The sequence below is a fragment of the Lampetra planeri genome, chromosome 63 (genome assembly GCF_965212315.1).
Source record: "Lampetra planeri chromosome 63, kcLamPlan1.2.h2, whole genome shotgun sequence".
NCBI lineage: Eukaryota > Metazoa > Chordata > Hyperoartia > Petromyzontiformes > Petromyzontidae > Lampetra > Lampetra planeri.
The window spans coordinates 2861268-2875693 of record NC_136169.1 but is presented as its reverse complement, the minus strand read 5'-3'; the positions used below and the strand labels follow the sequence as shown (position 1 = coordinate 2875693).

The 14426-nt window shown below is 52.5% G+C and overlaps 1 protein-coding gene across 5 annotated transcripts; it reads left to right on the top strand.

The window, feature by feature from the left end:
- Positions 1–222: 222 nt before the first annotated feature.
- ADRM1 (ADRM1 26S proteasome ubiquitin receptor) lies at positions 223–14265 on the top strand. 5 transcript variants are annotated; one of them, XM_078619644.1, is made up of 9 exons: positions 223–764; positions 2903–3019; positions 5043–5175; positions 6513–6593; positions 7461–7509; positions 7897–8246; positions 9705–9865; positions 10552–10654; positions 11228–14265. In XM_078619644.1, exons 1-9 carry the CDS (start codon positions 549–551, stop codon positions 11356–11358), a joined length of 1341 nt encoding a protein of 446 aa, XP_078475770.1. In that variant the 5' UTR covers positions 223–548; the 3' UTR covers positions 11359–14265. The 5 variants fall into 5 exon arrangements, with proteins under 5 accessions (XP_078475770.1, XP_078475769.1, XP_078475768.1 ...); XM_078619643.1 differs by having other exon boundaries at positions 10549–10654; XM_078619642.1 differs by having other exon boundaries at positions 6507–6593; positions 7464–7509; positions 10549–10654.
- Positions 14266–14426: the final 161 nt, after the last annotated feature.

The window sequence follows — 14426 nt, the reverse complement described above, 5'->3', positions numbered from 1 at the left end:
ATCAAGTTTAAACGAAGTTGCTAATAAAACCGCTAATTTAAAAAAAACTTTTTTACAATCGAAACGTCGTATTCTATTATTTAATTTATTTTTTAAACATGTTTATTCTCTCGCAAATCGCCGCGGTCCCCCAGCCCCCACTGCCCCCCGCGGCCCCTCCCCTCTGGCCTACACCCCACCCCACCCCCCTTGGCCTTTGCCGCCACCGCCATTACCGCCAAACGTCATTTCCGCCCGTTAACCCGGAAGTGGAAACGGCGTGGAACACAAAGTGCTGTTTCATCGCTGTCACTTGCGCTCGTCTCGCTCGCTCGCTCGCACCAAACACGGGAGAGGGAGATACAAAGACGCGCGCGCGAGCCACCGAGGGTAGCCAGTGAACGTGTATAGAGTAGAGGGAACGCAAGGCAGGTGGAGGCTGAACCAGCAGCAGAGGGGTGGAGGAGCAACGCACGTGTCTGCCCGTCGTGTCTCCGTGCGTCTGCCCTGCTCGTATCCACGTCTCTCTTTCTCTCCCCGTGTCCTCTCGCTCTACCGCGTGTCGCGCGATGTCGTCTTCCTCGGGCGCGCTCTTCCCGAGCGCCGTCGCCTCGAGTCGCGGCGCCGCCTCCAAGTACCTGGTGGAGTTCCGCGCGGGCAAGATGAGCTTGCGTGGCGGTACGGTGACTCCCGACTCGCGCAAGGGCCTCGTGTTCGTTCACCAGAGCGAGGACGCGCTGCTGCACCTGTGCTGGCGCGACCGCACCACGGGCCAGCTCGAGGAGGCAAGGCCGAACTCTTCTCACACGGCACAGACGCGCGCACCTATGGGACGCGCGTAGACACAGCACAAATAGCCAGTCGCAGACACGGCATTGTAGCGACACGACATCTCCGTAGCCACACAAAGACACCGCTGCATAGCCACACAGACACCTGTAGAGACAGCGACGTAGCCAGATACACCTGTAGCCATGCACAGACACCGCGCCGTAGCTACGTACAGACAGCACCGTAGCCACACAGACACGACTCCATAGCCACACAGACAGCTCCATCGCCACACACAAACTCCTGTAGACACAGCACCATATCCACAAACAGACGCCTATTGACACGTAGACACACCACCATAGCCAGTCACACATATAGACACGTAGATACAGCACCGTAGCCACACACAGACACCTGTAGACACAGCACCATATCCACAAACAGGCGCCTATTGACACGTAGACACAGCACCATAGCCAGTCACACCTATAGACACGTAGATACAGCACCGTAGCCACACACAGACACCTGTAGACACAGCACCATATCCACAAACAGACACCTATTGACCTGTAGACAGCACCATAGCCAGTCACACCGATAGACACGTAGATACAGCATCGTACCCACGCACAGACACTGCTCCATAGCCACAGACACACCTATAGACACAAAACCATGGCCACACACACAGAACCATAGCCACACACCTATAGACACACGTAGACGCACCACCATAACCACACAGCATCATAGACACGCGGCCATGAAGAGCAACCATAGCGTCACATAACTTAATTTGCCTTTAGGGGCGGTATTTGCTACGTAATAATTATGATGTACATTTTTTTGGAAACACGAACGATTAAGTTACAGGAAATTCACAGTTTATGTGGCTTAATAATTGTTACATTGTTATCACAGTTACATTCACGAGACATCGCTTACAAGATATACTCCTCAACGATGCAGTTGGTATTCACTCTGTCATGCTCACAAGCTCAAGGTTGTTATGAAGGAAGGCGCTACTGTCTTTCACAGATGTAGTCTGCAGTAATTGTACAGTCTAAACTAAAACTATACTCTATTATCTTTTACCAGGTAAGGCCCACTGAGCTATATAGCTCTTTTTCAGAAGCGACCTGGCCACAAACGATAACTCAATGACGTGGCTTACCACGTGGGAATTAATAGTATCCAAATGCTCAAAACGCATGTTGAACTTAAATGTGGAGGGGGAAAACCAGAGGATCCGGAGAAAAATCCACGCAACCATGGGGAGAACATGCAAACTCCAAGCAAATATACAGGCGTCATGGTTTGGAATCGAATCCACGACCTCCTTCATACCAGGCGGGGTAGTTAACATCTCGCCACCTGGTGTCTATTCGGGGGGGGAGGGGGAGGCGCGATGACTGCTGCTATGTGTAGTTCCTTTTGAGTAATTTACAGGGCAATTTTATAATTTGGCACATTTTGGACCATGACACTCACAAAATGGCTCGCTCGTTTCGAGCGTCGTCGGGAGATCTTTAACGTCCATTGCCAGCAAAGCAGACGGCGCGTAGTATTTAACGGTTAATACGCACACAGCAGTAATTCCCAGGGCGGCCTGTTCGTTTGAATATGAAGACAATCTGCAACGGGCGTTGCGACCACATGCCAGAGGTCGCATTCGGGTACCCGATACCCGTACCCTACCCGATACCCGGCTACCCGTACCCGGCCGGGTACGGGTACCCGTTTGCGACCCTGGTGCGGCTGGGTACGGGTAGACCGTGAGTCACTGGTGAGTCACCGTTTGTCACTAATTTCCCAACGTCTTGTCTCTTCTCACAATTCAAGTTCCTAGAATCAACCCACCCGCGCCTGCAACATGGCTTCATCCCAGAGGTCGCAATCGGGTACCCGATACCCGTACCCTACCCGATACCCGGCCGGGTACGGGTAGCCGGGTATCGGGTAGGGTACGGGTACCCGTTTGCGACCCTGGTGCGGCTGGGTACGGGTAAGGAATCAAAATCCGTTTGCGACCTCTGCCACACGCCAGCTCCGTGCCACGTGACCACCCGGCCTCCCTCTGCCGCCGCCGTTGGGCCTTTTGCTTTTTTTGCTTGTGATCTAAGAAGCCCACGCCGTGTCCGCGCAGGATCTGATCATCTTCCCGGACGACTGCGAGTTCAAGCGCGTGCCGCAGTGCACCACAGGCCGCGTGTTCGTGCTCAAGTTCAAAGCCGGGTCCCGGCGACTCTTCTTCTGGATGCAGGTGAGAGACTTGCTCAGCTTGCTCAGGCCCTCCCCTCCCCGCCACCTCGTCGCCAACACCACGACACGCGGCAGCAGTCGCTCACACTGCCACTGTAGCTCGCCACCACGCACCCGCCCGCCATCGACACCACGCACCGCTCGTCCTCGCCACCCCTCACAACTCACCATCACCTCGTCACCATGTACCCTCGCCACGCCTCACAACTCGCCGTCGTTCATCCTCAAGACACCCCTCACCAGTCCCTCCAGAAAAACGCGATTATGCGATCGCAAGATTTCACGCAAAATCAGCCAAAGTCCGCATATTTATGCGGGGGGCGCGTTTTTTCAAATACGCCGCACTTTCGCCGCATAAATTGCAGATTTCCACGCGCAAAATATGCGGGCTTGCATGATTTCATAATCCCTGCATTTTCGTTGCAAAAAGTCATATATATCTTAGCAGAAAGTTGAAAAATGTTGCGTTTACTTCACACAAGCGCAGCCATTTCCCCTGTTGCCATGGGAACGTTATGAAGTGACGTCACTCATTACGCGACATCATTGAAAAGCTGCAAACCCCGCGATGCCAATGAAACCATGATGAAGCCCGCAAATCTTTCTCATTTGCCAACAAACATAAGCGCAAAAGACCGCGCAAAGCAGTTCCCCAGTGTGTTACATGACAGTGGGGGCAAATTATTTTGCATAGCTACCTCTGTAAAACAGGAAGCACACATTTTATTTTTTAATATTTTATTTATTCATTTTTACAGAAGTTGTAGCATATTCATTTTGTAAAGCTACAGAACTTGTTCGACTCAATGTTTTGTAAGTTTGAGCCATCTGTTTGTTAAGGTCTGAAATAAAACAAGATGAGAACTTAAATATTCCCAGCACTTTCTGTGATGTAGTATGCTTGCTTATCATAGGAAGTAATAAGAAATGACTCTTTACATTAAAGTAGTAGCCTAGTGAATAGGGTGTTGGGGGAATCACTTTTTTTAATCTTTTTCATCAAACCGCAGTTTTTGCAAGTTCCCGCAATTTTTGCAAGTTCCCACAATTTAATCGCATAAAATTGCACAAATATCCCGCATATTCCATCGCATTTTTAAAGAAAACGTGCCGCATAATCAACGATTTTTGCCCGCAACAATCACCAAAAAACTCCGCGTTTTTCTGGAGGGACTGCCTCACATCTCGCCCTCACCTCACCACTACTCTCTCCATCACCACCACACCCTCACCACCCCTCACAAGTTACCTCCCCCTCGCTACCTATCACCTTCACCTTTCTGCACAACTGGCCAAAACTCGCCCTCATCAGAACTCATCACTACTCACCACAACTCGGATAACTCACCACTCATATAGAATTGAAGCTTTCGTGACTGCAGAAATTACTATACTCATTGGTATGTAGAAATAAAATAAAACTAAATAAAATAAAAAAAAATCGAACGCAACAAAAGCGATCATCATCAGGTGAAAATGGGGTAAAACATAGCGAGGCAACACATAGGGGGACATCACGCTCATAGCACATAGAGAACGGTAAACTGCACGGAGGAAAATTCAACAAAAAGATGAGAGGCAAGCACTCAACAACCCTAGAAACAAAATGAACATAATTCATTATGTTTCTAGGGTTGTTCAAGTTAATTTATTAGGTATAGCCCTGTGAGCCATTCGGCTCTTGAATCGGGTGCAACCGCAACAAACAAAAAACTAAAACATGAACAAGAATACATCTTATAGTGACTATGTGCAAACAGAAAATCCAAGAAAATGTTTCAGTTTACCGTTCTCTATGTGCGTGATGTCCACCCTATGTGTTCCCTCGCTATGTTGTACCCCATTTCCACTTGATGACGAACGCTTGTGTTGCGTTCGAAACGTCGTGATTTATTTTAATTTTATCTTATTTAACTCCCCACTCCTCACCCACATGTGACCTCCGTGGTCTGTGATCTCCCACCACTTGCCCCGATCTCCCCCCACGTGCCCTCATCTCCCCCCTTGTGCTCCTCTTGTCGCAGGAGCCCAAGACGGACAAGGATGACGAGCTGTGCAAGAAGGTGAACGACCTGCTCAACAACCCTCCCGTGCCGGGCTCGGTCGGGAGCGGATCGTCCTCGCACGGACTCTCCAGCGACCTGGCGGCCCTGGGCGGTATGGCCGGGGCAGGGGTTGCTCACCGCATCGTGGGGAAGGCGGCAGGGGGGGGCGGTCACCCTGTCCCTAAATCACCATGCCACGTGGCAGTGGCACTGGGAAAACCACCACAGGGCACACTAAAGATCCCCCGTATAGTCTCAACAGACTGTTGGGGCAAGTGCTGTTAGCGAGCAGCACCTATGAAGGCCGGCACGGCACACGAGGGGGTGGGTGGCTACCACCACGCCCGATCACCTTTTTCTCCCGAGTGGCGATGTTTACACACCGCACCAGGTTCATTTGAGGTAGAGTCGACCTAGCGGAGGCCCAGGACCAGTTCAGATAATCGTCACTGGTAATGGCTGTGACCGGGAATTGAACTCGGGTCGCCGGGCATGTAGCGTGGCGCCGCTAACCACTGCGCCTCCATTCCCCACAGGGCTCACCACACGGGGGTGGGGGGGGGTTCTGTCACTCGTACTGCACACCGCACCAGGGGATCACCCACTCACACCGGGCCCGGCTAGGGAGCCTGCTTGCCTGCCGAGCCGATATCGATTCGCTCTTCCCCCGAGATGCATTTATTTAGCGAATGCTTTTACACACAGCACCAGATACACTAGAAAAATTAATAATTAAATTGCTACTTTTTACGTCATTTTCATATGTGAGTGGACGTCGGCCTACGTAACCACAGAGCCATGTGACAGCCTCCTCCTCTAGCACGTGCATGGCGACCGGTCTGCCCGGCACACTCTGATGCACGTCACAGCTGGAGACGCAATTCATTTTTTCACTTCAAACTGCAAACCTCTGCAATAGGCGACAAACACACTACCGCTGGGCCACGTCACCGCCCCTACGAATGCGAAGAGCTGTGCGTGAAATTTCGATTTAAAGCTTTCGTGACTGCAGGGATTCATCTTCTTGGTTCTTTCGGTAAAGTCACGTAGAAGGGAAATAATACAAATAAAACATAATAAAATAATTCGATGTGGCCGAAACGTCGTGATAATTATTTTATTATGTTTTATTTTTATGGCCGAAACGTCGTGAGAATTATTTTATTATGTTTTATTTTTATTATTTTATTACTTCCCTTCTACGTGACTTTACCGAAAGAACCAAGAAGATGAACCTAATTACTATGAGCTTGCCTCCGTGTCGCTGCGCGTGGTGGGACAGTGTCCCCAGGGCTCCTCCACAATGCTTCTCAGATTCCTCCACACTATTCCTCCTCTCCTCCACACCACTGCACCTCTACTCCGCACTGCTCCTCCACGCTACTCTTCCTTGCAAGGCGCCGCTGTGTCGCACATTGTGCAGTTGTGCCCGCTTCTTGGCAGGTGAAGGAGGCCTGCAGAGCCTCCTGGGCAACATGGACCAGCAGCAGCTGATGCAGCTCATGGGCGCCAGCGGTCTTGGCGGGCTTGGTGAGACCTTCCACCTTCTGCTCACTCGCTCTCCCCTCTCACTGCCGCCCCCTCGCTCCTCCCTCTCAACCTCCCCCCCCTCTCGCTCCCTTGTCTCCCCCCTCGTGTGGGTTTTCTCCGGGCTCCCTAGTGTACTCTGTCATGCGTCCTCTCTAAGGGTGCCGCAGTGGCGAGATGCAGGAGGTCATGGGTTCAATCCCGACCCAAATGTCTCTCACCGTGATCGCATGGATTTTTCTCCAGGTCCTCCGGTTTTTCCCTCCACATTTATAATCAACATACGTTCAGAGTATTTGGCCGCTATAAATGTCCACGTGATAAGCCACTTCGTTAAGCTATCACTTGTGGCCAAGTCGCTTCATAGCTCAGTGGGCCTTACATGGTAAAATAAAAATGAATTGATTGATGTAGCTTACCAAGGGATTGGCCGAGCACTCGAATGTGGAGCTCTCCAGAGCCTCGGAGTTCTCGGCCAAGGGATGCCCGTAACTCCGGCCTTAAGAGCGGGTGACCATTAGTGACCGCCTAGGCCAGGGGTCGGCAACCAAAATAACAAGAAGAGCCATTTCTTTCCAATTCGGTACAAAATTCAGTATTTCGAGAGCCGCAATGCATCTATGTACATACGTACATATCGTCAAGAAGCAGCCCGTAAAGAGCCGCATGCGGCTCCGGAGCCGTAGGTTGCCGACCCCTGGCCTAGGCTAAGCTGTTGGGCACGTTTCGAAAGGAGCATATGACTAGAGGTTTAGTGGGCTAGCCATGCCCAGCTGGAGATGTCAGAGAGAGAGAGGGCCTGGAGTGAAAGGGCAAGGAGTGTCGCGTAACCCACTAAGCGAGCGTGTGCGTTTTGTTTGTCGTCATGAGGAGGACTCGGGGCCCTGGCCGGACTGCTGGGATCTGGTCACTCGTCGGGGTGAGTTCCTTCCCTCGCACCCTCCCTCCCTCCCCCCTGCATCTCCACAGCAAGTGCAGGAACTCCCCCGTTTAACGCGCGTTCGCACGTAACATTTTTTGCTGAACAACGCATCGCTGTCCTCGTGGGATGTACTGATATTCTGAGAGGCGCGTGGGTGTTGGCAGCATTGTTCGTGGGTGTTGGCAGCATTGTTCGGTGATGCTGGAAGCTGGTGCTGTAGTACTGGCACTGTAGTAGTGATGCGCGCGCTGTGATACATGGCTTGCCTTCCTCTTTCTCAGTCACCACACCAGTTCGGGATCGAACCCGCGACCTCCTGCGTACCAGGCGAGAGGTAGTTAATATCTCGCCGCCGTTGCGTGACCGCGCTTGTCCTCTTCGCAGCTCGCGGGGCCAGGTGGGTTCCCTGGCACGCTCCGTCTCCTCGGCCCGCCCTGCCGCCGCCTCGGCCTCCTCGGCCTCAGCCTCTTCCTCCTCCTCCACCGCCACCACCACCACCACCACGACCACTGCCGTGCCGACCGCCGAGACCCCCCCGTCGGTCACGCCGGTCCCACCAGTTACGCCAGTCCCCACCGCCGCCACCGCCACGCCCGTCCCCGCCACTGCCCCCACCATGCTGCCCACCGTGCCAACCGCGGTGCCCACACAACCCATCCAGCTGTCGGACCTGCAGAGCATCCTCACCAGCATGAACGTGCCCACGTCACCGGGGGCCACGGCCACGCAGCCCGGTAAGTGTGGCTCGTAACGGCCGTGTCCGGGTCACTAAGCCGGCACGTCCTGAGGACCTGGGGATCGAGCCCCATAGTAGAGCCGGGTGTCTTGAGGCAGGCTTACAATGACCGCATCAGAACCTCAGCCAGCAGCAACTCTTTGAGGGGACCTGGGTTTGAGCCCTGTTCGCGTGGTGGCCAAGGTGTCCAATGGTGATGAAATGTTTCGGAGCGCTTAACCAGCGCTGCTGTGCATCTGGGTTTTTTTTATTTGAACACGCGAGCTTCACGGCACGGGTTTCCCTCCAGGTTTTCTAGTTTCTGCGACATGGCTAACAACAACAAACATACAATGTGACTGGCATTGTCCATAATATTCCAATGCAGGACTCTTTGAATAAGAGCCTTAGTACCGGGAATGGCCTTCCTGGGTAGGTTAGTGATTATCACCGTTGAAACTAAACGATGAAACTGTTTTTGTTTAAACAGGTAAGGCCCACTGAGCTGTATTGCCGTTTCTCTCGGAAGCGACCTGGCCTCACATGATAGCTCAACAAAGTGGCTTATCACGTGGAAATGTATAGCAACCAAAATACTCTCGACGCATGTTTATAAATGTGGAGAGAAAAATCAGACGACTCGGAGAAAAATACACGCAACCAAACTCCAAATATGCAACAGGCATCGTCGTGGTTGGAATCGAACCCAAGACCTCCTGTATACCATGCGAGGTAGTTAACATCTTGCCAGCCGCCATCAAGAACGCTCCTCCACCGCTGACGTGTGTTGCCTCTCTCGTTGCCAAGTCACACGGGGAATGGTTCGCTCTCCCGAGTCGATGTTGAGCCGCCGTTTCCACGCAGTGATCGCGCGGCTTGGGTAACGAGCGACGCTGCGCACATCAGCGGCGGTTGGAGCAGCGCTCTTGAGGATGACTGCTCGGTTGTTGCTCTGCGGGCGGTTAAATTCCGTCGTTGTTTAGCGTGTAACCTATAACATTCTGGCGAATTGCCCAATGATGCTGGATGCAATTACCAGCGAAACGTCGTACTTAAATTGTAAATGTTGTGGTTTCACGCTTCAACACACAGGTGGGCTAAAGCAGTGAACTATTTGTCTTTTGTCAACGTGACACTTTTTTACTGATTGGCCGTGTCGGGTGGTCGAGGGTTACGACACATTTATAAATAACGCGATCTAAACCCAAAAACGTTGATTATGAATAATATTGGTCGCGAAAGCCTACGTATTAAACTAACCTGTAACCTCTTTAACTGAGAGAACCAAGAGACGGCTCTCTGCCCCGGTTCTCAGCTCGACTGGACCTGCAATCCAAAGGTCGCCGGTTCAATTCCAGGGGAGGGGGGGGCTAACCGGTGTACTTGTGACTGTCATTCCACTGGATTTGCTCCCCGGTTCCTGACTTTTGGAACCCCCTCCACCCCCCGATACCCCGATTCCCCCCTGGGACTTCAGCCCTGGACCTGGCTGCGGTGCTCACGCCCGACATCATGGCACCCATCCTGGCCAACCCCGAGGTGCAACAGCGGCTGCTGCCGTTTCTGCCGGCCGGAGAGGCCCTGCCCCTGTCGCCCGACGAGATCCAGAGCACGATGAGCTCCCCGCAGTTTCAGCAGGTGAGGGGCAGTACCCAGCCACCCTAAACCACACCCCTCCACCCGCCCTCCCCTGCCGTGTGTGAGGAGTGTGTGTGTAATAAAGGTCGTGGAAGCGACTTCTGGAATCCGGTCTTTATTTGTCTTTCTTTACAACACTCCTTCACGCTGCTGACAGACAGCGTGAGAGGGATAGAGAGAGGGAGAGACACGCGCAGCCACGTGGCAGCCTGGACCCCCGCTCTCGCGTGGCCTCTCCCTCCGTTCGTTCCAGTTCTGACCACGTGTTGTTCGTCTCCACCCCTATTTACTACCCGGGTCACGTGGTACCTTTCCACCAATCCTGGTTAGCCTCTATGGAATCTTCCAGACTCCATCGTAGGCTCCCGGGACCACGCCCCTGACTCGTCTCCCCATTGGCTGTGGCTAAAGCCAGCAGAACCAATCCTCTATTTACAGATGTCACCTTCCGGTTACGTCAGAGCCACGCCCCTAGGCTTCCCCCCATTGGCTATGGACCTGGACCGGCAGAGCCAATCATCGTGACAAGTTGTGATCCGTCAGCGGCCCGGATATATCCTCACATTACATGTGTATAAGCTTGTGTGCCCATTTGCATGAGTGTATCCGTGGCTCTCATGCCCCCTCTCTATGCCCAGCTGTGTAAGTTTAACCGTGGCTCCCTCGCCGCTCTTTGTGCCCAGCAGGCCATGAGCATGTTCAGTGCCGCGCTGGGGTCGGGGCAGCTGGGTCCGCTCATGTCCCAGTTTGGGCTCCCGGATGAGGCCGTCCAAGCAGCCGGCCATGGAGGTGATTACACTGCTCATCACCAGCACCACCATCATAATCTCCAGCACCAGAACCACCATTCTCGCCCACCACCACAAGCAATACCATCTCTAGCACCGGCACCACCATCATCTCTTGCACCATCACCAGCACCACCGTCATCTCCAGTAGCACCACCACCATCATCAGCAGCACTGCCGTGTTGTGTGAAGTATTTGCCTTGTGCAGTATGAGTGTTTATGTTTTGTATAGGTAGTAGTGTGTAGTGCAGTATTAGTGTGTGTAGTGCGGAATTTGTGTATCGGTGCAACGTTATACGCTTACACAGGAGGTACTAAGGCGTTACGAGACACGACGCATACTCGCGTAATGTAATTTGCTTTTCGCATGCCCTCGAGAAGGAGAGGCGCTCCTAGTTGGACGGTGCCACCACCGAACTGGGCGGCATTGAAGCTCCGCCTTCTTCCAATCACCTCTGTGGTCTGCGCGTCGTGAGTGCTGTTTGTATTTATCCTCCTGCCCTCCCGTGTTCCACCTCTTCCCCCCTCTCAAACCCCCCCCCCACCACCCTCGCCCACCTTCCTTCCCCCGTAGACGTTGAAGGATTTGCTCGCGCCATGCAGGGCCGGCCCGGTGGCGCCGGCCCCACGGAGGGAGCGCCGAGCGGCGACGTGGAGCCATCCGGAGACAAGAAGGACGAGGAGGAGGACATGAGTTTAGATTAACGGGACCGCGCCGGGCCCGGTGCTTGGCCCCAGGCCGCACCCGAGTGACGCTCCGTGCCGGGTCTCTCTCTGCCGCCATTCCCGTGCTCCCGTGTTGTCACTCGGCTGCCGCCCGTTCTGATTCGAAACGAACGCTCTCCCATTTTTATCGGGTCGATTCTCCACACCTCTGTTTTTGTTGATGTTGTTGCTGCTGCTGCTGCGTCTTCGCCGCATGTCTGGGTAAAGTGGGGCGGCCGTGAGTGTGACCTTGACCTGATTCCGTGTGTGGCGTGAGTCTTCACAGAGCACCACAAAGAATCGCACTGGCTCGATGCGGTGATGCCATCGCTCACGATCGTTCCGTACCCCCCCCTCACGGCCTTTTCTTCTACAACCACTTTTTTTTTTACAAGTCGGGACAACAATAAAGGTAGAGACATGATTGCAAGCTCCTTGGTAAACATTGGCGGCCGTGCGACGAACATACTCTTGACGACATCGGAGCATTCTTTGCCGTCGTCCATCTGGGGCAAGCCTCCCAGCAAAGTTGGCCTGGTTCAAGCCCGGCACTGGGACGGCATTATTATATCGATTTGGCATTGACACAACCCAAGCGAAATAGCTTTGTGATTACTCGTCTTTAATTGTTTTGCAACGGAGACCTACCAAACGGTAGTCGAGGTGGCAGCAATTGTTTGATGCGTGTGTCTAGTTGCAGGTGTTTATCTCGGCGCAGCACAGCCGGCTTGCATAGCGAGCGGTGACGGTGCCGTTGTGAACGCATGCTCCACGTTACACGGCTGCTCATTGGTCCGGCTGCACCACTTCATACCGTACCGTGCACCGTACTCACCACACACCCCCCACCTTGCACCACTCACCGCACCGTGCACCACACTGGCTACATACCTCACCATGCACACCACACGCACCGCACCGTACACCACTCCACGCACACATTCCACTATGCACAACACTAGCCACACCGCATTGTGCCCCAATCCACACACCTTGCAGTGCACCACACTGCACACCACACCGTGCACCACGCTCGCGGCACATAACCCACCATGCACCAATCCTCACAGGACGTGTGTGCTGGTTGTCGGGACATCTTGACCATGATTTCCAGGCTATGGACATAGAGAGACAAAATCTTTGCCCTCTTTCGTGCTTAATGACTGTTACCTTGGTTCACCCTGCAGCGTGCATGGTGCCAAAATCTGGACTGTGACGTGACCTGGCAATAGAACGCTTCCACAAAATATAAAAAGGACGTGTGTTATTTTGTCATTGCAATCAGATAAACTTTTGATACCAAATTGCTCCAACGCTTAAACCAACAAAATTTACACACTCTAACTGGTGTTTGCCGAACATCTCGTTGCGGGGAAAATTACCGGCAGATCACTCGATTGGGATCGCACGCAGCAGCAGTAGCATTATCATCATAGTCCCTCCTGTTAAAATCACAACCACGCACACAGGACCCTCCCGAAAAAGAGTTGTGTGGCTCTCCTGGGTAAAACAAAACGCGTCTTAAAATAATAACTTGCATTTAAAAGGACGTATTGGAGCTGTGTGTGGGTGGCTCATGGGGAAGGTGATGCCCATGCTTAAATCAACCGAGCCCACAATTCTGAACACCTGGGTTTGTATCAAAGATTTGGCTTCCTCCCCTAATAAAACCAGGTTCTCAAGTACAGCCCCCCCCCCCCCCCCGTGACTGCACCGAAACGAAATCGCAGCAATGGTTTGTTTGATTTTGCGCCCTTCAAACGCAAAAAGCGACTGGCGTCACACCTCGGCGCATTTGAAATGGGCACCCCCAGCAGCAGCTGTCCCTGTGTGACGAGGTGAATCGGCATCTGGCCTGCATTCGTGCATTACCCTGCCAGCAGGGAGCTATGTATTTGCTATGTGTAATCCCAATTGAGTAATCGGTAACAATACTGAACGTTGTCTTTTCATTTGGCCGATTCCACTCCTGAAGGGTGTACAGGCGGCTTGCTATCTTCCACACTCTCTCTGAAGGCGTGCTGTTTGGCGGTCGTGTTGAGAACCCCGTATTGGAGAGGAGACATGTATCGATGTGGTTCTGCGACTTCATCGCTTGACCGGACGACGCGAGACCTCTTGCAGTCGGAGTCTCAAAAGGGGGGTGGGGGGAGTGGGGGAGGGACGAATCGTGTGCACGTAGTGACACTGAAGGAAACAACCAAACGCTGGCTTGGCCTTATCGAGACCCCTGGCACAAGGATAATTGAGTGATAATTTGTCATACAGATCCACAAACGCAAGAGTTTTGAGGGGTTGGGGAGGGGGAATGTCACCATCCCATCAAGAAACTAACAAAACTGTTGACCGACCAGATTAAATTGTCCTTGGGACTCATTGGTGCCGTACAACTTTCACTGCAGACGTCTGTGTGTGTGTCCTGTATACGGAGAGAGGACATTGGGAGGGGCCACATTTTCTCAACAATTTGGGTTGGTAGGCCGAAATGACAAAATGGCCACGTTCAGTTATTTTGAGCTGGTGGTCTGGATAAGGCTGAGACGGTTTAATACAACTATGCTGCACACGTGCCTGTGTGTTTAATTTGTGTTTTTTTTCGAGCCCGCATTAATTTGTCTTGTGATGACTTCTCAGAATTTACAGGTTTGAACGATAAAAAAATATATACTTGTACTGAAGAAAGCGCCTTGTTGCTGGCAGTCCCAACTCCACGGAGGCTACGATCACGGGCGCCGTTTTGGGAACCATAGCAAAATCCCACCACCGGCTGTGTTTCTCTCTTTGACATTGCGTCTCAATTACTCTTATTAAAGATATCGGTAGGCTTGTGCTAAACGTTTCACATTCAAGTGTACGTCCCTCGCATTTTTTTGAGTTATAATTCTCAATAAAATTAACACAATATCATTGCGTGTGTTTTCTATCCTTTACTTAAGGCACTTTGATTAGTCGCAGGGGTCGGCAACCTGCGGCTCTGACCATGGAAGTCCAGTTCACCATGGAAATCCAGTTCACCATGGAATTTCAGTTCACCATGGAAATCCAGTTCACCATGGAAATCCAGTTCA

Coding starts and splice junctions, on each gene's coding strand:
- ADRM1 (XM_078619640.1), top strand. CDS start 549: ATGTCGTCTTCCTCGGGCGCGCTCTTCCCGAGCGCCGTCGCCTCGAGT. Junction 5,176..6,506: donor CGACCTGGCGGCCCTGGGCG/GTATGGCCGGGG, acceptor GCTTCTTGGCAG/GTGAAGGAGGCCTGCAGAGC. Junction 10,655..11,227: donor CCAAGCAGCCGGCCATGGAG/GTGATTACACTG, acceptor CTTCCCCCGTAG/ACGTTGAAGGATTTGCTCGC.